Raw genomic sequence first — 27,106 nt, forward strand, 5'->3', positions numbered from 1 at the left:
ATAATTACTATCATAAAGTAAAAATACCAAACATTGTACAAGTAATACAATAATGTTTCTCAAAATAATCAGGCCAAGCCTAAGCAATGCTTTGCAAATCTCCTCCCATTTCTTCATGGCCTTTTCATGATCTCCATCGTCATTAAAATATATCAATTATATAACAAATCAAAGTATAGCAATCATTACAGTACAATACAACTTTGTTCTCAGTATTAAATGCCTAAAATGTTGGTCCTAAAATAATGTTTCAAGCTACAGTGGACTTTCCTGCACGTAACCAACTGAAGAGGTAATCAGCTTGTTTTCTTTTACTATTAATCATCTTGATCCATCACCTGCAGAGTGATCTCTAGCTTTATTCATCTGACTTTACAATTACTTAAATGGCAGGTACTTCCCATTATTGTACTAGAAAGAGGGTTCCACACTGGATAACATCATGCACATAATGCCAGAGCATCACACCCAGTTGGGCCACATCCTCTTGCTCTTCTCAAAGATTTGTAATCACTACAGCTCCACATTTTAACATTTAACTATGCATTTTCTTACTGTGTTACCTCCAGTTTTAAATTTCAAGGTTTAGTTAAATTACTTGCAACACTAAATTATTATTTTTGTAAGATACAGATAAATTTTAAATTTTATCCATCATCTAAATTATTCTGACTGAAAAAAAAGGATGAACCCTGTAAAAAATGAGTAAAAACCTTTCAAAATACCAACAGTCCTCCTGATTCTTTTTTTATCTCCTCTGGCATATTTCATTTCAATTGCTCATAAAACTTCTTCCAAATTGTCACTAATCTCTTGTCATCACCTTTAAGTTGTGTCTACTTTGCTGACACGGTTTTAAATCATGAGACCTAGAACTACACACGATAAAAAGCTAACTGCCCCCATCTGCAGAAAGCTGGCACAAACTTTCCATTCCACTGAAGTTTCACAGCTTCACTCTGTTCTCTTGCAAAGCTGATATAATGGCTTGTCATTCCCAAAAATCCTTTGTTAAGCCACATCACAAATCTCTCATATTGTGTATCCTCAGTGGCTAACTTCATGCATATACCCTGAAAATATGTAGAGTACACTTTACTTAAAAAAAAAAAAAAAAAAAAAAAAAAAAAAGCCTTTCAGAGTTCTCTGGCAATCAATTTATTCCTTGTTAATATGATTTGATTATTGATTTTGTTTTTGATTGCAACTCATTTTCTTTCTTAACCTTATTACAAACTTCCTGAAGTCCTTGTGTATTGGTAACTGTGTAACTTCCCTCTCTTCAGATCTGAGAGCCCAAATCATAATTTTCTTGGTTTTTTTAAAATTTTCCATTTAACATTATCTTTACCAAGAACATTTCCATCCAGACTAAATTCACATGTAACTACCATTACTCTTTGCTTCTTCCTGCTGCTGGTCCCTAAAGGAAGGGGTATTATCACAGTCTGCAGAATGTGCTCTTTCAAAGCAAAACTGGTAACTCTGATGATTTTCAAAGGCTACATTAAAATGTAACAAAACAAGTAAAATTGTGCCCCAAAATTGAACATGTGATTCTCTTCCTAACAGAAAACAAAGCAAGATGCATTTACTGAGCAACATGAACTGGATCTTTACTCTTCTGCTGTAACTCCCTTGACCATCACATACATCATTTTCCTTTAAAGTTCTCCCCTGGAAGTATTTTCAAACTTAAACTGGCATTAGATACTATTTTCATTAATCTTACTGGTGTTCAAGTAAGCTAGACACTTCCTCACAGAAAGAGTGTGGAAATAGAATAGCACCAAATGTTGATATTTGTTACACAGCACCATACACACAGATTTGCTATCCTACAGATCAAAGAAACAAGAAATTCTGTCACTTTGAGACAGGATATCATATATTAGGACAGCTAAACACAGTGGGAGCTACAAAACAGCGTTCTCTATTTCTGTCACCCCTTTGTTCTCCCTGTGGATGACAACACATTTATTTGCTTGGATTCTATGCTCATATATTCTTTCCAAGCCACATTCATTTTGTAAGGGTACAGATACCACTCCAGCACCCATGTGTGCTCCTGAACACACGAGACATGAGCTCAACTCCAAATTCTACCATCATAATGATACCTGGCAGATATTTCACTCACCCCAATTTTTCTATTTTTAAAACACAGATGTGGCCACAACTCCTTTGTGAAGCATTTTGAGATCCACTGATGAAAATCCCATGTAATAAATAGCACTGTCAGCTTCCCAAGGTGTCTTCCTGACCTGTACCCTGCATGCACAGATGGCTTACAATATGCGTGACCAATGTCACTGTCCTCCTGCTACGTCACTGAACATCCATAGGCAAGATTCACCTGCAACTTCTTGGCCTGCTCTGTTTGAGTTTTGCCCTCTGTCCTCCTGGAACGTCAGGAAGCTCTAGGTTTCTAGAGCTATTGAGAGGTAATTTTGGTTTGTCTAGCTTTACTAGCTTTACTTTAGTCATAAAACAAAACTCTTTCATAATTTCAAACTAATTTTACGTGCATCACATGGAAATTCCCAAAGTATTAGTTTTTAATACTACAATATCTTAAACAATTTATACCTTTGGAGATGCAAAGAGCTCATTTAACAACTGTATCTATTCATTATTTTTTACATTCTATATGCACATATATATATAGAAACACAAATTTCATCACTAGATAAACAAGATTTTTTTCCCCTAAAATGCAAAAAGAAAAAGCAGTTTATTTCCTTTAAGGTATTAATTACATGGTAAGTCTGGAAGAATACTGAGAATATTGATGCATATATAGGCTGATTGAGAAATTAAGGTCCATGATGTTTCAGAGAAGGGTTCACACCAAAAAATGAACCTAGAACTCAACCAGGATCTGTATGTTACATCCCCCCGATATAGGGATAATGCCCCAATTTTTATCACATGCAATAAGCAAGACACTGACAGTACCACTAGTTATTTACTGATACAGTTACTCTGGAAATAACTGCTCTTTTCTTAAACTTGAACAACTGTTTTCACTAGGAATAGATTACCAAGCAGTAGCACTTCTCTTTGCATTGTATGTTGGTGAAAAACTAACAATCTAAGAAGCTTTCCACACTTTGTCAGAGAAGGCTTAACTTCAGCAGGGCTATTGCTATGTGTTGCAAACACAAGTGCGGTGCCTCCCACCACAACACCTCAGATTGTAGGAGGAACTAGAAAGATCAACAGAACCTTCCATAATGAAGCACCTACAGAGACTCTGTAATTTATATTTGCTTACAGGATTGCACATTTGTGTTCCTGTCACCTTTAACAGAAAAGTCAAATGTTGCTTTACTGCCTGCAGTCTCTCAAAACAAAAATAGCCATCTAGCTACATTTCAAGCATTCTCGATATTAAACAAATTGATTAAAAAATGACAAACAGAACCTGCTGCCATCTGAGACGACCCCCCCAAAGACAAAGTCCAGCAAACCCTATGCACTGAAAGACTGCTCTCCTAAACAGTGCTTCCTCCAGACTCCTCCTCATACCAGACTGCAGGTCCTAGCACAGTCTCCCAGGCACTCAGCAGCTGTAACCCTTCCATGTACCTTGTAGTCTGCTTTCATCCCTCCTTTCAAAACTTCCATGTTGTTCTACCACACCTCATAGAAGTTTAAGACCAGCATTGCCCACCTGTTGAAACCCTTCTTAACAGTAAAATGAAGATAATAATTTGAGAGAATATTACAGCCAACAGAAAGGTGGATACAAGTTGAAATGCATTTTAGGTAGGATGCTGTTTTTCACCAAAACTCAAGATTGGATTTTTGTCAAAATGAACCATCACCAATTCTTATCCTAGATAATAAAGTTAATGAAGAAAGGTTCACACCAAGAGTGATATCAAGATCCGCATTTAACACAAGATGGTCTCACACAGCACTCTCTCCCCCCACTGCCCATCTGTACTCTTCAGCAGCTCTGCAGCTCCCAGGCTATTCCCCCACATCACTATCAAGCTTTTGCTTTGAAGCTTTTTTAGTTGGTGAGTTATTCTCACTCAAAAAGCTCAGAGTGATTTTTCTAACTTTGATAAAAATGACTCACTTCCTTAAGAGATTTTGTGCATCTGAGATGAGACCTTATTAGTAGGCACAAGAGGTATGTAAAGCCTCTCCCAGAGCCCACTCCATTAGTGCTAATCAATATTAATTTAAAATTGCATAAAGGCAGCTTTTCAACTAGAAATGATTTCATCCTTTCTCCCCCAGCCCTGCTCCCCAACAAAATCCCCGTGGCTTTCATTATATTTGAGATACCAGGACACTGTGTCTCTGTCCAAAAGGAATTTACAGATAATCTTCATATCCAGAATGGCTTACCAAGTAGAGATGGTATTAAACAGAACAGCTTGGTGAACCTTGCCTTTCACTGCTTACCTTGTAAGCATGTGAAATATGTCTAAGCATGAGGGATAAACTGCTTTTAAGAATCAACAAACCAGGACTATGTAATGTAAATGTAAATTTACATTATATAAAAAAATGTAATTGCTGTAATGGTCAAATGGGAACAACTGACACGGCTCGGGGTGAGTTTCAACCACTTTCCCTCACTGATTGCCTCAAGGAACTTCAGCTGCTGCTGCACCTACAAGATCAATGCTGCTAATTGTGAGGAAAATTATTCAGGACAGCACAGAGCCTCCTATTAATGATGCCTGCCAGCAGAAAGTCAGTTTATCAGCTATGCTAAAGGTTAACATCAATATCAAATGCAACAACCTCAAATGATTATATCACTGAATTTTTAGGGAAAATCACTATGGTAGTACAATAAACTTCAGAATCAGCTGCACTTTAAAACCATTTTGGTTCCCTGCTCATCAGGTACCCAGCTTATGGCTTGTTTAATATTACTTCATTTGACTGTAGCCAGAAAAAAACATGCCTCTAGTGATTTCTTAAAATCTGTCAGTATTCTTTAATAACACTGGGCACAAGAACTGATGTAGGGACAGATATCAGCTCATAATACAGGAAATGGTTTGCTGGAATGCTTCTGTTACTTCTATTCAGAGAAACCTCAAAAAGCAAAGAGTAAATAAGTGGTGGGTTTAAAAAAACACCCAAACAACTGGCTATATTCACAGAAGTTAACCACAAAGACAGCACCTCAGGAAGTCAATAAGCCACAAACACTTAGAAGTCGGGAAGACTCAAAGTGCTTATCCCATTTTTTTATTTTCCAAAATGCATTGTTTATCTACAATGAGACAAAAAACAAGTCTTATTTGGTGTGACCCAAACCACATCTTAATGATTTTTTAAAAAATTAATCATATACAGTAATGGCTGAGAACTTTCATTAAGTTGAAGTAATAACAATAATCTACAAAACACAATCTACAGTAATAATATATAAAATAAATCACATCCAGTGTATTGGGGAAAGTGCATAACACCACCACTAATAACTTGCAAGACTAAAGTCATTTAATATACTGGAAAACTTGAACAAGCTTCTTTTTTAATGCCACACTCTTAATAGCTTACACAGATTTACAGAACTGGTTGCCAGAGCAATAGCCTTACCTTTCTGTATTTAAAAACTGCTTCTTAAATGACTCTCCACTTTTATACTGAGTCTCCTCAAAACAGAATTCTTTGTCACAACATTTTTATCTTTTCCTACATGTAAAATAGAACACCTATAGCACAGCAGCTCATTTAATAATTACAATTATATACATGCATGTGCATAACCATATACTAAAACAAGTAACATAACCAGTGTATTTTAAAGAGCACAAAAAGTTACCTCATGCTCTATTAGCCAAAATCTGGTCGAAAATAGCTTAGAATCTGCTTCAACCCTCTGTAGCAAAGATGCATGTGAAATACAGCTCTAAGAAGGTTGTCCCAGTACAGACCCTGCAGCTGATAATGGTAAAAAGGCAAGGGAAGGAATCAGAGGCAAACAGGCACGTTCCTTAACTTTTTGATACCTGCTTAATCTCAGCCTACAAATTTAGTAGATCACAAATCCTTCAGGAAAAAAACCCACAATTTAATGAAGGGGGCTACCCATCCATGTGCACCTCCTTCTGCCCTTCCTAAATAATAATGACACAACTCAGCATTCAAAGACAGACTGACCACGAAAGAAGTTATCCCCACATCTTCTCACATTTCAGTGGAGAGTCTTCTTGCTCCTGCTTGAGCTTTGACTTCTTGTTCCCTTTTTAAACCTTGACCATGCTCACCTGGCCTCCAGCTACAAAGCTAATGGGGTTGTTTACAGAATAGAAGCAAAACAGGGGCATCCAATTAAAGACTTTTTTTTTTTTTCTCCAAACCAATGCCAGAGAAGATTAAAATCACCTGCATCAGCCTTTGAAAATAAATTATATACTGGCTCCAATAGTGGGATCTAGCCCTAAGCATATGAAAATGAAGTATCAGACCAAAAACTGCACAGGTTGCTATCACAGCCTACAGTTTGACTGCCATGTCTCTGTGTCCATAGACTGTACCTCACTGAGTGCCAACTACTGTGAAACTACTACAAAAGCATGGACACACCACAGGAAAATAAGATCCAATCACACTTATACAACAAACTAAATTTAGAAGTAGAATGAAAGGAAAAGAAAAGCATTTAGGACAACTAGATAGAATAATTTCTGGATCAACAATTCACTTTCCTTTCCTTCTGAGTGTCTAAGGGCGACGTCTTCATTAGTAAATCCTCTGTGTAAGGTTAATCCCTTTCAGCTACTTAAGGCTTAGAACAGCTCACATCTCCCATTCCTGCCAGTAAGTTCCACACATGATACAGCAAAAGATGCTGTAACTGAGATGCCTATTTTATTCAAACTGCACACTTAAGGAATTTTACCACAAATTTCTATCCATCTCCTATCCTTAGAAATCACAGTAACTAAACAGCATGAATATTATGATAAGACAGTTCATTCCATGTTTTGGAGTGGATTTTGATAATGGGAGAAAAGTGTTTTGTTTTCTTTTTTTCTTCCCACTCCTCTCTCCTCCACTCCTGTTAACCCAGACACCTATTATTGAAACAAAACATGCACACTTTGAAACATTTATTAAATTTGACCTAATATGGAGCCCAAACTTTACTGATTTAAGACATCTACTCTAACTTCTTATGTAGGATCCTGCTATGGACACATACGAGGCAGTTTCTCTGATTCCTTTACAATTGTATGTCTCTATATTTTATAAACATTAACCAAATACTACTATGTAAAGCAATTTTCAAAATCTTCATATAAAGAGATACCTGACAAGCTAGAAATGCTTTGGAAATATTTTTTTCAAAATCTTTTTCTTTTACTATACAAAACAAATGAGATTGGTGTTCTACTTTCAAATAGGAACATAAGCAAATCTGCACGAGAAAAATGCTGTAATGTTCCCTTACTTTTAGAAAATTGTTCCCTCCCTAGCTCAGAGAGGTATGTAAATATATGCAATTTGATAGCATTCCACCTGGAAGTTGCTTCTCTTTCTGGACACACAAGACAACAAGCAGAACTCAGTGCATACCCATTGTCTTCTTGGAAGTTTTTCCCCAATTCCTGTACAACATAAATATATTTTGCAATCCTTTTCTCATCTAAATCTAAAGATTTTGGGAAAACACGTCCTCCAAGTATGCAAAGACAACACTTAGCACACTGACCTGGAACTCTGCTTTGGATAACACCACACAGAATATTGGTCAATATGTAGACACATCTTCCTTCACTGCCTCCCAACACTTCCCATCCCAGTTGGGGTTAAAAAGGAAGCACTGAGTAAAAGCTGTGTATTTGATCCTACACTCCTCCAAACTCTCTGACAGCTAAGAAAATGAGGTACAGGACTCTGTAGCTCCAAAGGTTCAGCCCAGAAGATATATCAGAGCAAGAGCAGGAAAACAACAAAAACTCTCCAGCCAAAAGCAGTAAGACACAAATTGCTTTTCCTTTGAAGGAAGAATCCCAGAATCATTTAGGTTGAAAAAGTCCTTTTAGATCATTGAGTCCAATTGCAAACCTGACACTGTGAAGTCAACCACTAAACCATGTCCCTACATGCCACATCTACACATAATAGATTCATGGAATGGTGTGGATTTGAAGGAACCTTAAACATCGAGTTCCAACCCCCTGCCATGGGCAGGGAAACCTTTCACTAGACCAGGTTGCTCAGAGCTCCATCCAGCCTGGCCTTGAACACTTCCAGGGATGGGGCACCCACAGCTTCTCTGGGCAGCCTGTGCCAGTACCTCACCACCCACATAATAATAGAAAAGAGAATGCACTGGAATTCCTACAGATCCTCCAGGAAAATGGGAAACGAAAGCCAAATGCTTTCTTTCACTCAAGTTCAACCGAGTCCTTAGTAAGTAATAATGTATTCTATGTTAATTTATCTTCCTCTCCACATGCCCATCTTTCATAAAGTTCAAGACCATATTGAAGGCTGTCATAAGCAAATGGCAAGTTAGGCAATTTTAATATCTCTGAGCATCTGGATTCCTACCAAATGTGAGAAAATAAGGTCCAGTCTCCTACTGATTTACTTTCTTTACACAAAAAGGTTTTTTTTTACTTTATTTAAAAGAACAGCTATAGCACTAAAAACACTTCTGACAAATCTGTCAGCTATGGATTATTAAGAGAGGCAGGAGCAGATTTCCTTCACAGACCCAACAATGACATTTACCCTGACCTAGAGGAAACACCTTCCTAAGCAATAAGAAATAGTCCACTCTCAATGACAACTCAGTCCTAAGAGAATGCCAATTATACCAAGTTTGCACAAACAGATGTATGGCAATTTTGTAATATGGACTACTTTACACCAGGGACAAAGCTAAAACCATTTATCTCAATTAACTTAGGATCTAAGGATTAATTTAAGCTGTTGCCTTAGAGGTGAAAGGCCACTACTTGATCCAACAATCCACCCATACCTCTTATTTACAATAAAAAGAAATCTCACTCTTTCCGTTTTAAAATTGTATCTTTCAGATTACATTTTTACCCTCAAAACTCTATGCCTTCTATGTTTTGTACAAAATAAAAAGGTTAGTGCCATTTTTTCAGTGGCTGAGTTTCAACAGTCCTATTATGGTTTGAAAAGATGGCCAATTGCCCTAAAATAACAAAGCCTAATCAATAGGAGGCATGATGATAATTGAAATTCCTCAAATTAGGAGATCACTTCTAGCTTACAAGTAACACTAATAAGTGACATCAGATTTCCACTCACCCAAGAGCTGCTTGAATTAAAAAGCATTTCGAAACACACACACATAAAATAGAATGATATAGTAAGTGAAAGAACATAGATTAGTGAACGAAAGACTTAATTCCTCAAAAGGATATTCCCACAGACAAGAGCTGTCTGTAATATAAAGGTTCATAAATCCACCCAAATTTATGAACTTGGCATTCCGGCTGTTTCAACCCTACCAATGTGTCATTTAACATTCAGGCAAAACCCTGTGCAAGAACATCACACAGTTCTGTCAGTTTAGAGCCCGTGATACTCCTCATGGTTTTGAGCAAGATCTACTAATTAAGACTGCAAAAGGAGACGGTCTGACCCATCTTGTGCCACACAGCCACCACAAACTCCCTCCACTGCAGAAGTGGACAACCGCCTCCTTCACATATGGCATCCTCACACCACATGAGAACTGGTGCAGTTCTTTACCTACCAATCTTTGCACAAAGCAAATGGATGTGACAAGGTATGCCTAGAGGAGTACTGGCCTATGAACTCCAACGTATGACATCAATACATGGGCCCTGATAAACCAACTTAATTAGACTTTATCAGTATTTTATCATAACTGGGGTCCAGCAATTCGTGGAGTATACACAGTTAAGACATCGAGTAGTTACCTACAGCTCTATTTTCAGAGGCCTCTCAATGGACAGAGTGCAAGCAGAGCAAAGATTTAACTCCTTTTATTTGGTGTTTTAAGCAGTGGTTTTGAGATACAACAGTGATTCTTCTTTAAAGCACTCTAAGTTTTAACATTACATGAATGTCCAGCTAGTGAACAGGCTATAATCATGTGCCTCGACACAAGTCCAGTTTTGCTACAACTGTCAAGACTTGCACTGTCTCATTTTCAATATAAAAACAGATAAATATTCAGTGAATTTTAATTTTATATTGTTCAAGTAACTAGTTTATCTACGGTCCAAAAGATTCTTTGCCTTGTTTATGTAATAGCTCTCAGAACTGCAGTTAAGATTTATAATACATAAACTCCATTTCATTCACTGTAAGTTTTTAACAAAATCCAAGGTCTACTATTTGCAGGCATGAAAATCTCTCAATATTTCTGGAAGGCATTTTGAAATCTATTCTCTGAGGAAATTTTTATTTTCGGTCTCTGGGTTTTTTTTGATCTCTAAGCATGAAATTGTATCTTATACTGTAAAATTGGTGTTGGAGATAAATACATAAAAAAATAACTTCTCTCCTTGAAAGAAGCTTTATATACCTAGTTCTACCTAAACTGAGATGAAACTTAACTTTGCAGACAGACTTTTTTCATTAATCCTTCCCACCAGGTAGTTTGGAGGTATTCTGCAGTTTCTATGACAAGGCTAGTTTGATTGCTCCAACTACTTGGAAGACTAAAAATAAATATAGATTGTAAGGCACACTGTGAATCTCTGCTTCTATAAACAAAAGTTAAAACTCTATAGCAAAAAATACAGCAACTCTACTGCTCTGGTTACTACTTTTATTAATAACTTTTATATATAGTAACATATATATATAAAAATAACATTTTCATATAATACTTTATTATTATATAATAAGGGAATCTCACTAAGTCTCCATATTCTGAATTCTGAAGTGTCATCTCACTCACCCCCAAAGTGTCTCACCAGAGTGAGCAAGAAGTACCAGGTGTCAGGAACACTATGTTTTAACAATATTTCTCGAAAAGTTCTGGATCTTTGGTTTATCAAAGAGACAGCCACAGTGCTGATAGAGCCAACTCTATCATCAATGTCCACCTCATTTTATCAACATGAAATGTTCTCAAGCACAGGTATCAATTTTCCTCCATGAGCAGGAAGGGGAACAAGAGCCAGTGACATCTACATTGTATTAGGTATATATTCCATGAACACTCAAACACTTCGTGGACTGACCTATCCTATTTTTGCCATATTTACTGGCAGTGAGCAAAACTTCCAAAAATCATTACAAAGCAAAAGCTCTTCCATTTACTGAAAGAGTAAAGCAAAACCAGCAAGACCTACTTTTTAAAGAAGATGTTACTGAAACTACAGCAGTATTTTTGCTGATTTTGACATATTTGGAAAGGAGCGAAAGAAGGTAATGATATGTCTGCAAGACAGTATTTATTTTTCTATTATGTTTGTTTTACTTTGTTACTTTTTGAAACTGCTACTATGATTTTTTTTTTCCCCCTCTTGGGTATTTCTTTTTTCACTAAAAAATAACTCACAGTATAGGCACTTGGAAAAGTGCTTACAAACCCTCTACAAAATTTCCTTCTTGAAGACATGAAAAAAAAGTCTTCAGTCATTTGTAGTGACAATTTATCTACTTGTCCCAAAGGTCAGACACTATTAACAAATACTTTAACAAGGACATCCATTCTTTTCCTCAAAATAATCTAAGTAAATACCCTCCAAGCAATTTTGAGGTCTGTTAACAATAGTTGCATTTACCATGTAAAGCAAAAATAATTGCAAAGTGAAAATAATAAGCAATATCTATTTTTAGCTCTCCAAGACAGTTGTACCAAGAATACAACATGCAATAGAATCACTGCTGATTTATTTCTTTGGCTTATAACATCCACTTAGGTTTTATTTATATCACACATATGCAACCAATTCATATTGATTTATAAAAAACTTAAATATAGGAAAGTAAACTGTGATTTGAGAAGTCTTCTGACACAGCACAGAATATTAAAGAATCTATTTTCTCTCCTGATACTCAGTGTACAGGCTGAGCAATTTCTTCACTGAAAAGATTCATAAACATTGGAAGGGGCTGTCCAGGGAAGAGGTGGAATGACTATTCCTAAAAGTGTTCAGGAAATGACTGGACACGGTACTGAGTGCTATGGTTTAGTTGACAAGGTGGTGATCAGTTAAAGGTTGGACTTTTTGACCTTGGAGCTCTTTTCTAATCTTAATAATTCTAGTCCCTTCAAGTGTCTGTTAACTCCTGTATTCAGGAGAATTATAACCTATAATAATGTAATTATTCACAAGATTTATAACTTCTCATCCAAAGAGTGACAGAATTTATTCCACCTTCATCCCTGTTTTGGGAATATCGAGCAGTCTAGTAAGACACCCGGACACAAGTGCTAAGAGGCATGAAAGGAATTTGTTGTCAAATAATGCACCTGCCTTTCTAATTTGCAAAATTTATTACAAATTAAGATATTTAATTTAGATTTAAGATATTAAGATAGATCTTTAATATTAAAATAATTAAAATAGGTTTTTGGCTGCTCTAATAATAAAAAATTTTAGTCCTCAGGGCAGATGCAACTAAAGGTGGTTACCATAAGTCAACAGCCAGCCTCTACTTGAAGATGAAATAAATGTAGCTTTCGTGGTGTTACAGACTTCTTTCTCAAGCTGCTGACTACACTTACGGCTTCATCTGTTGTACATCATTGTCTTGACTTCCCACTAGTTTTCTAATGGAGCGCAGGTGAAGCTTCTGGCATCTGTTAACCTCCTGATTACAACTTTATATTTAGTTTTAAGTCATTCTCTTAAGTTTTGTACAACCATTAAAAAAAAAAAAACAAAACCAACAAAAAAACCTTCCTTCCCAGCATTAACCTCCCACATTGCCAACCGCACTAAAAGAAAAACTGTGGCCCCACTGATGCTGATGACAAAATTCCCAGCATCTTCCACTGAGTCAGGGTTTCATATACATTGCCCTACAAAAAGTAAAATTTCTTCTTCAATAAGACTAAGAGCAACTGTGAATTAAAAAAAAAAACAAAACAAACAAACTGAAACCCAGGAAGTATTTCATCCAGCTTACCTAGCAAATTAAGAGAATTCTCCTACAAGATATTTTGTATAGTACATATTTAGTACTTAATGCATTATCATAGAATATTCTGAGTTGGAAGGGACCCACAAGGATTATCAAAGTCCATCACAGTTTACTTTCCTATATAGAATAGCAATTTATTAAAAAGCTTATATGTAAGAAAGTAAACTACGCACAGGACAGCTCCAAATATCCCACCATCTATGTACCTGAGAGTGTTTTCCAAACGCTTCTTGAGCTCCTTCCGGCTGGGGCTGTGACCACTTCCCTGCGGAGCCTGTTCCAGTGGCCAACCACCCTCTGGGTGAAAAACCTTTTCCTAATACCCAATCTAAACCTCCCCTGACAGAGCTTCAGGCCATTCCTTTGGGTCCTGTCACTGGTCACAGAGAGCAGAGATCAGTATCTGCCCCTCCACTTCCTCTCTTGAGGATGTTGAAGACCACAATGAGGTCTCTCCTCAGTCTCCTCTTCTCTTACACACATGTATCACGCATACACTATAAAAACGTAACAGAAATCAAGTCCTCAAATAATATAAATTATTTCAAGAGTAGTATCAGCAGAGTAATTTCCTCGAATGTTGTTAATAATCAGTTTATGCCTACCTCGTATCTCTTACCTTTTAATGTTATTTTTTTGTTTACAACTTTGTAGAATATTAAAAAAACCAGCCATTGGTAATTAAAAGTTTATTATCCTTCTATGTCTCAATATTTCATAAATTGAGAAAAGTTCAACCATTTATAAGAATAGGAAACTCAATGAATCATGTATAAACACAGTTATCTGTAGTTCTCACTAGACTGAAAAAGACAATTCTCCACGACAGAGGGGAAACTTGTATGTTTCAAAACTGAAAGGAAGACATAAGAAATGGTTTAATGTTCAGGAAGGTACCTCTTTCCAACTTCACACAAAATTTGGCTTGCACACATACGTTTTTAAGCTTATTTTAATTTCCTCGAGGTTAGTTAAGCCTGGCAGAAGATTATGCCTCCACAGAACTTTATCTATGCACAGAGAATTCACCAAGTAACCCTGCCAAAGGACGAAGTTTCTTATAAAAGTACTTTCCTCACCAACACTGCCTTACCTCCTCCCTTGCTGTCCTTTAATTCCTCATATTCAAGCAACACGGTTAGAAAACAGCAGCCAAAGGAGAATGAACAGAACAGAAAAGGAGCTGGAAAATGAACTAAATCAATTGTCAAAAAACCAAGATAGAACAAACTCTTCAACTAAGAAATATAAGGAGGCAAGTGACGTGAATGAACCACAGAAGATGGAGAAGATGAAGAGCACAGGAAATGAAAATCTGTAAACACATGAGCACATTTTTCTCCCTGGCCTAGAATGAATCTAGAAGTTTCAAATCCACTGATTTCTGTGTGTGAGCTAAGGCATTTCTCATTTTCTGGCCCATGCAGAGGAGAATATTCTACAATTAGAAATGTAAAGCACTGACAGTGAGGAAACTTCATATCTGAAACTTGATAAGAAAGTCACGCATCTTTCATCATAGCAAAACTCTAGGAAATAGACTTGTCAGGAGGGGAGAAAGCAAGTGTAAGAAATGGTCACAGATTTGTCTCATATGACAGGAAAAGTGTATGCAAACCTGCCTTCTTTACTTGCTTTTCCACTTCAATATCATAGCTATAAACTGCTTCTGATTTAAATAGAGGTATGCTACTTAATCTGAAAGTTTATTCTACAAATGCATTGGGCTCTAGGAACAGATGAGTTCTCTGGAGAATGGTCCTTCCTTCAGCGTGTTGAGCTGCATGAAGAAGGAAATGCAACAGGAAAGACGTTCAGCTAAATGCTATCATTTACAAGAGGTTTCCTCCAATTTCAGACAAGTCCACAGCTACCACTTCTTTTCAGCCTCCTTCCCTAGCACGTTTAGACTCCCAGAAACACATACCTTAGGGCTGAGGGGAAGCAGTGCCTGCTCCCCCCACAACCCCCGTTCCAAACCAGCAGTGCTGAATCTCCCTCTATCTCTTTTCTCTTTCATAATTCAGTGTGGCAGGACTGTCGGGTAACAGGAATGAAAATTATTACTAGAAGACATATTTAATGGTCTGCAGTTCTTCCATTCTGATCCTCCTGTACCTCAAAAGTCGCCTCGTTTTAAATGTCAGGCAAACAAATGCAGCAGCAGCAGAAACAGTTCAAGTCGCCCTTCTTCCCCCACTATAAACAACTGCACACCTCTCCCACCATCAGCTGTGATCTTGGAGACCAAATCTCACTATTCCTTCTGCCATGGAGTTCCTAAGTGATACTGGGCACATCCTTTATATTAACATATTAATAGCTAATCCAAATTCATTAACCAATATCCACGTGCAGTGACAAAACGTGTCTGCTTCCCCATGCAGTTCTCAGCAGGAGGAAGGACTCAGCAGGAAGAAAGACAACTGTGCTTTGGGGTAACACTGAAGAATGACTGAGGCAACATCTGCTGTGATTTATGGAGAGAAAATTCTTGGTCTCAGCACTTGCAGCTTTCATGGAAGTAACTGAAAACTCAGCTGTACTGTGGATGGTATTTAAACTACTCCTAAAGTCTGTGGGGATCAGGAAGAAAAGTAAAAAATCCCACCACACAGAAGAACCACACACACTCCCACCCCCATTAGCAGCCTGTAAGACAGAGCCAGTTCCCTGCAATTTAACTTACGACTCTTCAATCTTCATCTTTCCCTGGGGGAAAATTCAGCCCTGACCTAAACAGACACAAATTCCATTAAATTACACTGGGACTCAATCCAGTACTGCCAGGTCACCCAATAGCCTTGAAAATATGGGTGAAACCTATTTTGTCCCTATGGGAATAACAAATCGTTACAAGTTGCTGCACTATTTTTCCAAGTACATCATCATTGAATTTCTCTATTATCTGCATGTCACTAAATTAAGTCAACACAACATTTTAAATTGGTAATGAGACCCTTGGCCAATCACTTACTCCTGGTAAGGAATGATACAGAGGCCTGCTCTGTCCACAGGCACTCAGCTGTTTCCGCAGCCCAAATCACAGATCTCTGCAGCCACACGTTCAGTTTCCTCATTCACAGGACTCACACACGACCTCTTCAGCAATCTTTCTTGAGAGATATAATTATTGCTTTAAGACTGCTCTCCAGGCTAAGTTTCATTAAGCACTTGAGGAAAGAATATATTGTCTATACATTCATCCTGCAATCAATTTCAAGTGAAATCTGTCGTAACTCTCATGATTTTGATAGTCTGTTAATATAGACAATATTGCCAAATAATTTATACCCATTACATCATCACAACCATTTCTAACTGACAAGGTTTAAAAGTAACCAATGACATTCGTATAAGGCCACTTTTAGATCACTGTAGGAGGTGATGGTCAAGTGATTCTTGCCGCAGCACACAGTTATTTGAAAAAGCATGATTTAGAAAGTGAATCAAGAGTTTCACAAACTAGAACAAAAGTACCACAATTATTAACAAACTTTTCTGATTTTAACACACATCATGCACACATAATGCAACATTACTACTTGAATGCTTCAAGAACACCGAATATTCTGCTGTTTGAAATAGTTTGTAAACTACTTCAATATCTTGCATTAAAACTGGCAGGACCACTATGAAGACTTTTTGCACACTTTTCTAGCTCTGGAAAAAAACAGAAGGTATCAATCACCCAAGTTTAACAGCAGCTGACTGAAGCCATTCATTGAGTAGCACATTGCCACCAATGTGGCCCCACAAATAAGTCTCGAAGTCTCCCCCTCCTTTTTGTTCCTCTGAGTGGACTCTTAACAGCACAATTTTTTTTTTTTTTTTTTTAGCTTTCTGAATGCCTTTGAGAGATCAGCTGGAAAGAAACACCATTAGTAGAAACAAAAGTTTTCAAAGAAAAAGTGGGAACAAAGTGGACATATTAGAGACAACATGTGATTCATGGCCTACACTGTGCTTTGCCCCTCTCTTTACCTCAATACACTTTTCAGTTTTACTGCTGGATAAGAGCAGGGCAGACCATTGCACTTCTCCTAGCAACCAAAAATCACTTAAGGGGAGAAAAGGCATGTTGTCTGCTGAAAGGGAGAACAGAAATATTTGGGGTCATACAAAGACAGACATATGTTCTTCTGCATTTCATTCTAAATTGAGCAGTTGTCAAAAAAGAGTCAGTAAATGATAACAATAATAAGCAGTTCTAGTTTACACTGATTCATATTTCATTAAAATTTTGTTTGCCTACTTGTCATGTTTCATTTTCCTTTAATTCAGTGTTCTAAGAGTTCCCACTCCTCTTTAGAGTTTTGCTTTCAGGGACATGAATTATACACCTGACAGTTTCTAAAGTTATTTTCTTTACTTATATCTATATACACTTCCACAAAGATTTTTTTTTTTTTTTAATCTAGATGTACACATAGAGAAAACTATTCTTAGGGATTTAAACTCAACAGCACTAAAAGACTATTTTATCATAGGATACTCCTATTCTAAATGCTGAGATTTTACGCCGTAGATAGGATTTACATGTTACAGAACACATTGTCTGATCTCATTAGGTAAAGACCACACTGCACAGTTTAATATGATGAAACAAATTCAAGCAGAAGAAAAAAAAAGCCACAGTATTTTGTAATTCAGACATACATCTGAATAGCCAAATCACATCGACTAGCTAAAAAACAAAGCATTATAATTTAAAATCCAGTCTGGTAACAGATGCATAGATCAAGGATAAAATGCTGCCTGCAGTATTTCTGATAGGGTTTTGGGTTTTTTTTCCACTAACAGTCCTTTGTTTAATAGCTGTTGCCTTGACATAAACCAACTATTTTAGTTAGTCCACTGAATTCTTCTTACATATCATAAAAACATATATATAAAAAAGCCCTAGCCAATTTATCACAGCACTTCTGCAGTGCATCAGGTTAAAGCCAGCACAGGCCTTAGTTCACTGCATCAAACTACAAATTAGCATTTTCTTGCAACCACTCCAAACAAAACTGGTCTAAGACAATTTAACAGAAAAACTTATTCACTTCATGGGTAAGCAATGTACAAATGACATAGCAACAATAAAAGCCTAAACATAGTGAGTAAGAAACAGCCCTGAAGTGTTCAGGGATCAGCATTTAGTGGTGCTTTGCTCCCTGTTCATTCCCTACACTATCTAACCCAGCTCCTCTGCTGGCTGTCTCTCCCCATCAAGCCATGGACCTGGGATCAGGCTATCCCACCCTTTCTCCCAGCTTACAGTGTAATTTCTCTCTCCAGAAAACTGCCAGAGCAGGGCAGTGCTACTGTACACACAGGTAAAATAAGCATCTATAGGCCTCAAAGGTGACATAATACACACTGGAAAGTGAGAAGGAGGATGCACCCACAGATCCTTTTCCTGCAAGCTCTACTATGGAGTGACAATCCCGAAGAGATCAAGTTCTCTAGGGAAAGGCAATCCAGGTGAAGAAAACACTTTTTCCAACTAGCTTAGTCCAACAGCTTTGCTATGCCATTAGGATTTTTCATAATACTGAAAGAAACTATTGTCCATCCTTTAGTTACAGAATTCTCTTTAGGATAAAACAGTTAAAACTAACCATTCCTTTTGCCAGGAGGAAGTAATCCAGACTACAGGACATGTGGACCTTGAAAACCACACAGAATGACAGCCTGAGAACCCATGATTATAGGGCTCCTGCAGCATTAAAATACTTTTCATAACTGCTTTTTAACTCTTGACATTTTCACAGCAGTGAAAAAGTACCTCTGGTACCCTGGCATGAACTGTCCCTCCATTCACTATGAATGAGGAACAAGTTGACTGATGTTAGTTATCTGACATTTTGGTTTCAAAAGGTTAGATTTTTTTTCCACTCAGTTTCTCTTGCAATCAATGGAAAGTGATTAATAGAAGTGAACCACAGCTCACTGTGTTTTACAACTTGCTTCTGGCCATTTATTCCTTACTTATTTGTCCAATCTGCATTTATGACAGGCACATCACAGAGATGCTCTTCTCTCCTTGGCACACTGCACTGAAGCTATAGAAGCAATGCCTAAATACAAATGAAAGACCATATGCTGCAACAGACAGGGCGGAACAACCATCTAGGTAGTCTCTAATGAGTGAGACCATACTTAGCTCCTGGCATCCCCACTCATCCTACCAGTTCATTTCCATATATCAGACCAAATAGACTGTTCTTCGAACTAATCTGAGAAAAAGTGAGGAGAGAAAGTAAAAGCAAGATATAACAAAGTATAAAGTAGCACAATGGCAGGTCGTTCACTGTCATCAGACTGAAGAATTCTGCTGGAACTGAAGTGGTACAATGAAGACTCACTGACACGGGCAATTCTGCAAGCAAATAACCATGTATCATTAAGGCTGCTCCAAATCAAGCTTGGAAGAGTGTCTTGTGCATTCAGCACCTGAAAATGATGAGGAATGAATCCGAAGATACTTTGTGTTCTTCCAGTCATCACTCAGGGAGGTAGAACTGAAGGAGTATCCTCACAGCCTCCGCAGATAATAGCACTGAAAGTCTGCAATAGCACCTGCATGCACACAGTCTCGATGGGTTACAAAATACACGCTGGAATCACTAGATAAGGGTGACCTTCAGTTATCAGCAAGCCAGAGACACGATGGTTCCTGGTAGAAACAGCAAGGCAAACAAGCAACGAGGAATGATGTTTGCCAGCCTATCTAGTACATAAGCAGAAAGCAGTTAAACAGATGTATTAACTCAGGGATCGGCAGATAATAACCATTATTTAGTCAGTTTACAAAAAAAAAAAAATTGCTAAGGAAAAAAAAAAGAAAAAAATTTAAAAATGACTGGGGGAGAGTGATAAGGAGCTGCAAGTTCAATGCACATGCGCAAGATACTTCTGCCAGAACAGTGTTTAGATGAATAACCTCACTTCACATTTGTCCATAACCCAGAGATTAATCTCAATGAGCCTTGGCCACCAGAGTACAGTGGCTCAATATAAGTATCAGCAGGTTATTACATGGGTACTACTGGTTAGTTTGTCCATTGTTGTTCATGTATTTATTGACTACAGCTATTATTTTAATAAAATTAAAAGAACATCTTGGATCTCTTCCATGCCAGCAATGCCAAGATAAGCTGCAGAGATTGAATTAAAAAGCCATTCTTTACTTCATGAACTTTTGGCTTGAAAAAACATTAAGAATGCATATCTTTACATACACAATGCAGCACAAGAATCAGCTTTTTGGTTTCAAAGGGAAACTCTGCTCTAGTAAAGAGAGCACTGTAGGAATGAGAAAAGAGTGAACAGAACTGAAACATCAATACACACTTGTACTCTCTAGTATTTATGTAGTTGTGGTAGTGTTGCATGCAACAACAACCCAGCTTCATCTTATAGCAAGATCATGATGACAGTAAGCCAAGATAACCTCGCCTGCTTTCACAGTGTTCTGTGAACTCAACAGCAAAACTCTTACAGATTTCAGTGGTGTGGATCAGAATCTGAATTAATGGCCTTTATTTAATTATCCACCATAAGAACAAAAGTTATTAACCATGGGTGATTAGCAGTTATTTTGTTAAGGAAACAGTTTGAGGTGAGGACAACGCTAAACTCAATCTTATATCTGTCCATGTAACTTCAAGGGCACAGAGTCCACAAGCTACAGTACAAATCAGGTGTTAGAGTCAAAATGGTGGCACTAAATATACACCTGCAAATCTCTATTTCTATACAATATTTTGCATTCAAAGATCTTATAACTAATAGTCCACACGACTATCCTGCATAAAAGGTATCCTCAACATTTTCTCTGAAGTAGTGATTTAAGATGGGATCCTGTACCCAGCCACAAAACAAATTGTTTTGAACATACAAGGCACATGTATTGTCAAAACGTAAGTGCAAGAATCCTCATGTAACAATAACAGAGTATTGTAAAAAGTCAGTTACATGTAAGAAACCAAAAAGCCAAAACATTTTATTTATTTATTTGGCAACAGCAAACACTTGCTTTCTTTGGCCTTCTTGCAAAATAAAGAGATTCCTATAGAAATGTAGAAAAGCACAGCAGTAACGGAGCCTCTTGGCAACAAACAGCATCAACATGACCACTAAGTATCCTCCCCAAGGTTGGTGTGAGAGGTGTGAGCCAGATGGCAGCCACAGGAAGAGCAACCTCTGCCGTGCCAGCTGAGATAACAGATAAAACCTGACAGCAGCGTCCTCTTAGGTGGCTGAAACAGAATGCACAGAACCTGTCAGCAATCTATTAAGCCCAGATCAATATTTAAATAGCAATTCAAAGGTAACAAACGGCTAAAACGGCGTTGCATACTCTTTAGTAATTTCCACTAAATTGTTCAGCAGTGGACAGAGCACGTCTCGAATTTAGGGCTATGAGCCCACGTAGCATTGCTATGGAAAAGTGACTCCTGGAAATGGAACTGACTGGACAGACCAGCCAAAGCCTCCTTTTCCTCTCATCACACTTTTTGGCACATTTCCTTGGTACTTTTTATGCATCCTTAAAAATGTACTTAAATTCTTTTGTCTACTTTTAATGTTGCATATCTTTAGCCTGCATTGGTAAAACTTAATCTCCCCGAGCAACATCAATCTCATCATTCCAGAGTTCCTAATGGAAAGATTAATGTAGTCAGTGCAACTCACATGAAGGCTTTAAAACCCCCCAATTTCAATTTTTCAGAAAGATTTGTGGAGTATCAGACCTTTTGCAGAGCTCCAAATTAGCAAAGACACAAACCAAAGTACCTGGATTATCATACTACTTTTCAAGCAAATCCACCTCGTTGAAGTACAATGGCAGGGTTCCCTCATTGCTTATCTTCTGCACATAAAAACATATTGTTGCAATGACAACTTATGAGATAAGAAGTAAAGAAAGCAAAATCTTAAGACTAATTCAGCAAAATCTGTCATCACAGGGACAATTCATCCTTACTCAGCAAAGTTTTAAAGCACATGATTGGAACACGTTTAAATTCTTATTAACTTCAGCAAGACTGTGGCTAAGAGATGGAAGCACTTAAATGCCCTGCAGAATTGGGTCCTATGGAAGAACAAGGTAAAGAAACAAAACTGCAAACTCTCCAGAATTTTACTCTTAAAGCATTAAAATGTACACATTCCACAGAAGCAAAGGTTATCCATCAACAGCAAAACTCACATGAGAGATCAAGACCCTGTCAACTCAAATACTCACTGGAAGAATATACTCCAGCTTTATATGTAAGCCATGTTCTCCAACAGGCAACAGGGACCTGCGCAAGGCCACAGACGTGTAGTTCATCAGCATGAATAAATAAAAAAAATTTAAAAAAATAAAAAGGAAAAGAAATACAGAATGTTTCTGCCACCACACCATTTCAGATGCACACTTTTCATTAAGAAAAGAAGTGCCTTTGAAATATATTAATATGGTGCTAAAATGCTCTTTTTACAGAATTATTCTCATATATCTTTAACACCTTCACCCATTCAACAGCATCATACTTGCAGTTTTCAAGGGACTAAAAGCCAGCTCTGACACAAAAGTTGTCATTTTCATTGAAAGTACTTATGTGTCCTACCAGGCCAGGGTCTGGCCCACCAAAACCTGTGTTCATGTCAGTTGTTACCTTTTCTGTTAATATGTGTTATTTTAAACTTTATTAATTATTGGAAAAAAGAGAACAAAACACGTAACAATGAAAGACCAATCAACTGAACACTATTAAAAACCCACATGTAACTCTTTTAAAAACTCCAGTAGCTAGTGGCTTACTTTATGGTGCAGACTCTGTCTAGTTGGGTGTTTTGTTGTTTGTTTGGGGGAGTTGTGTGTGTATGTGTGTGTGTTTTGGTATTTGGGATTTTTTGTGTTTGATTTTTTTCTTTGTTTGCTTTGTGTCAAGAACAATAACCAAGATTGATAGCTAAAGAAAAAGAGAACTGAAGTTATTCTCTCATCAGAGTGCAAGAACATGGGCAGTGTTACAGGAAAAACAAAAGCACAGTAATAAAAACCCTAAAAATCTACATATGTGTATGTAGTACATGTTTTCTACCACTTTCATTGAGCTGTGCAATTTTCAGGTGTCCTAATACCATGGACAGGTAAAAAAATAACTTTCGAAGAAAAAGAATATCATTTTGATCTATACCGCTTTTGAATCACTAAATAAAAGTAAGCTCAGAGAGGAAAGGATGGTTAACATGCCTCAAATGCTACAGTTCTATGTCTGGACCTCTTGCCAAGAGAACAAACAAAAACACCCAGCCAAACCCAACAACAAAACCCCCTTAAACGCAGAAACGCACTAGGAGGTAACTTTGAAACACAGAAAACAGACCAAGGACCTATGAAACAAGAAGTCTGTTGGGTTTTGCCTTTTATTCTTAAAATAAAGCATTACAAATGGTGCTGACGTTGATAGAGATCTTTACAAAGCAACTAGTGGTACATGTCAGCCTAAGATGTGATCGTAATTACTATGCTTCTAAAGAGACAAAAGCACTGTGTGCCAAGCTTGCCTGCCAGTACTTCTTCAAAGCTACTTGTTAGTCATTTCGACAATAACAGCTTATATCTACTTGGTCATGATGTGCTATCCACAAAGCTCTTTATTTATTTCAGAGAGTTGTTAATGTAGGCAAACTTGACAGTCTCTGCAATATCTTCCCACAAAAGGGGAGCATCACACATATTCCAGGCAGCTCCTTGGCCATTTTTTCTAATGGTCCGGCTCTAAATAAGCTGTGCGCTTCACCTGCACTGCCCCACCCTCATAAGGCTAAACAAGAACAAAGGTTCTACATGTGTTCCCCATGACAAAACTCGAATAAATTATGTCATGCTCCTGTCGTTCCAGCAAGCTGGTTAATTGCATTTGTTTCATATATCTCCAAACAGCCTGGTACTTTAATTACATTCTGTAACACCAAGCTCCTCTGATTCACTCTGTCACTTCCACTGAGCACTTTAATTGTTTTCCTTCTAGCTACAATTTTAAACACTTACTAGTAAGTACATTTCTATGACCTGATGTTTGCAGTTTGCACACAAAGATACCTCCAATATCAGTGGTCTTAAAGTTAAGGATCTTTTGTTACAGCAAGAAAAATAGAGCAAAACACAAAACAAAATCCCTGCAAAACTATGATTGCACTGACAGACATAAACGTTCTACTAAACCCTTTTACAGTTAAAACTTCTCCTGTCTAGTTGAGCACAGTATGTAGAAATTTTCTTACTGACCAAACTGAACATTAAACTGCAGAGCATTTTATGCACCCAAGATAAAACTGTACTTGAATCTTTCCCTCTTCTATTTTGCCTCCTTTATTGCTAGGGGGTGGTGGAGAAACACTCAAAGCAGCCTGTGACTGCAAACAATAAACCTCGAGCCCTTGCCTCGGGACTGATACAGTAAATGCTGTGAGCAGCTTCTTGGAACAAAGTTTGCTCTGACACACAGGCAAAAACATTCAGGATCCCAGACACTGCATTCACCTCAAGCCTAAAGGACTTTCAGAGCTGCAAATACCCAATGCTAGCTGGGCTGGCGAGCATTTGGTGCCAGCACACCCTCTGTAGAGCCGGATGCTCGCTCCTAGTCGTGTGCTTGAGCTACTCTAGTGCATCCACCGCCTGTGCAGCAGCACAGCGCCCACCCCTACGCTGAAAGGCAATTTACCCTTACACTGAAGTTCTCGCCCTGCTAAATCGTACTTCCCCAAGATGATAATTTACAGCTCCCCATCCAGTACTTAAACTCGAAACCACAAGAAACGTTACAGAGCACACCCAAAGGAGGGGGGGGACGGTGCTCATAAGGAAACCCACCCTTTCCCCAGACGTCGTTAAGCTTCATGAAAACCCTCCCTCTGGGAAGCTCGGAATGAGGATGGAGCTGATGGGGAGCCGCTGCCGCCCCACCTGCGCGGCTCGGCGGAGATGGGCGGGGGCGGAGCGGGGTGGTCGGGGCCGCGCTGCCACCGCCCCGCGCTCCCAGCCCGCCTCCCTCCCTCCCTTCCTGCCGCTCGCCAGCGCCGAGCGAGGCGTTGAGGGACTCTGGAAATCCGCCAGTCCCCCTCACCTGGAGCCGAGGCAGGGCTAACCTATTTATTTCATCAGCTGGCTCTCCCGGTGGAAAGTTTAACAATAGAAGGCGGCAAAGTAATACCAGCTACAACAGCGCTCTGCTGTTCCTTTCCCCTTCCCACTCCCCACCCCCAAATAAAAGATTTATCACGGTATTTTTTTATTCTTTGCTCGCCACCTCAAGCTGACATTCTTCCATTCATAAGCTGCTTTTCCATTAAGTTAGGAGACGGGAAGGGCTGCTTACGGGAAACATATATTCTCCCTCTTCCGATCCCTCCCTCCCCAAATACCATTTTTATACCAGGAACAAACTTAGAGCTCTGTAACGTTAAAGCTTATAATGCCATCCATGTGCTGTCCCAAATCAAATTCAGATGAAGGGGATTTCTGCACAGAAATGACATATCTAAAATAAGCGAACTTACCATAGACTTGAAAAAATGCAAATCCGAAGAGCAGGAGTGGCGTCAGCAGACCCATTTTGACATATTAAAACCAATCCCGATGGCTTGCGAGACCAATTCCACAGAGACTTTTTAAAAAAAAAAGGGGGGGGGGGGGGGAAGAGAAAATAAAAGAAAAAGAGAGGAAAAAAAGAAAAAAAGTATCCAAAGCCAGTAAGAGGTAGGTCCAAAAGTTTTCACTTTCCTAGCAGCTACTTAAAGTGGAAAGGGAAATCTTCAATTCAAAAGCTGGAAATGCAAAGGTCTTGAATGTGACACTTTTAGATCCATACAGATAAGAGCAGCAGCGAGTGAGCTCCGAAGGCTTCTGCTTTGCACACACGCTCCTTTCTAAATTCCCACCAATCCAGCCCAAGCAGAGGAATTATTCAAGTGTGTCTAAGACTCTTTAGGATCCATGGCAATCCAAAAGCAAGCTCTTTCTTCGGAAGACAAGGAGAGACTCTGAGAAAGGACCTGATTCCTAGAAAGTCCTCCACAAACTTCCCGGCACTTTGCAGGAAAACCATTGGCTTGGTTCGGCTATTTTGCCTTCCTGTCGCCCTCCCCCTACCCCTTTCTCTCTCCCTTTCTCTCTCCAAATCAGTTCAAGCTGCAGAGTTTCTCACTTAACTTCCACAATAGGAACGCCCAGGCAATGTGCTACACGGGAGGGAAACGGCTTGCTTTCTCAAAATCCCCTCAAAAGAAAAATAATTATAATGGAAAAAGAAAAAAAAAAAAAAAAAAATAAAGCGGTGTCCCCTACACTTCCCTCCTCAGTGGCAGCGGAGCGGGAACTGTTGGCAGGACCCCGGCGCGGTGCCGCGGCTGCTGCCGAGCGGTGGCGGCGGCGGGGGCTGCGCGGAGTTCGGGGGTCTCCCGCCGCCGCAGCTCACCCGGGCGGCCCCGGAGCCCGCCGCTCCTCTCCTCGCTCCGCTCCTCTCTCCCCTCCTCTCCCGCCGCCTCCGCCTCCCGCCGCCACGGACACACCGGCTGGCAGGGAGAGGGAGGAGAATGAGCGCTGCTCCCGAGGCTGCCTGGGGAAGGGAGGCTGCGGGGTGTGGACTAAACCACTGCGCTCCACACCCACGCGTCCCGCTCTCTCTCCTCCCGGGGTAGGGAGATAGGGACGGTGATGCCAGCAGGCAGCCGCAGGGCTGGGAATCAGGCTCGCTGCTTCCCCTCTACAGTTGGGTGTAGGTAGGGTTTACATGACTGCTCCTCACAGCTTCCCCTTTAATGGGCAGCTAATTTTTCGGTAAGTGATTTCATGGAACTGTTCTCTAATTATTCATTTTCCCTCTCGCGCGCACACGCAGGCGCTCGGGAGTGAGACCCTCGAAAGGATGTTCCCCAGGGATTTCTCTGCTGGCCCTCTCTGTGGAAAAGGAAGGGAATGTGATAAAACACAAAACAAAAGATCGCACGTGCCCCACAG

General features: G+C 38.9%; 1 protein-coding gene across 12 annotated transcripts in view; it reads right to left on the reverse strand.

The window, feature by feature from the left end:
• ROBO2 (roundabout guidance receptor 2) overlaps positions 1-27,106 on the reverse strand; it is a 1,061,828-nt gene that overhangs the window by 425,781 nt on the left and 608,941 nt on the right. The window contains exon 1 of one of the 12 annotated variants that reach the window (XM_048289024.1): positions 25,648-26,596. The exons of the other annotated variants lie outside the window; for them this stretch is intronic. Coding sequence (XP_048144981.1) covers positions 25,648-25,702 — 55 coding nt within the window. The 5' untranslated portion in view covers positions 25,703-26,596. Of the gene's footprint in view, positions 1-25,647; positions 26,597-27,106 lie in introns of those variants that run through there. 12 annotated transcript variants of the gene reach the window in all.

Source organism: Corvus hawaiiensis, chromosome 2 (genome assembly GCF_020740725.1).
Source record: "Corvus hawaiiensis isolate bCorHaw1 chromosome 2, bCorHaw1.pri.cur, whole genome shotgun sequence".
Lineage (NCBI taxonomy): Eukaryota > Metazoa > Chordata > Aves > Passeriformes > Corvidae > Corvus > Corvus hawaiiensis.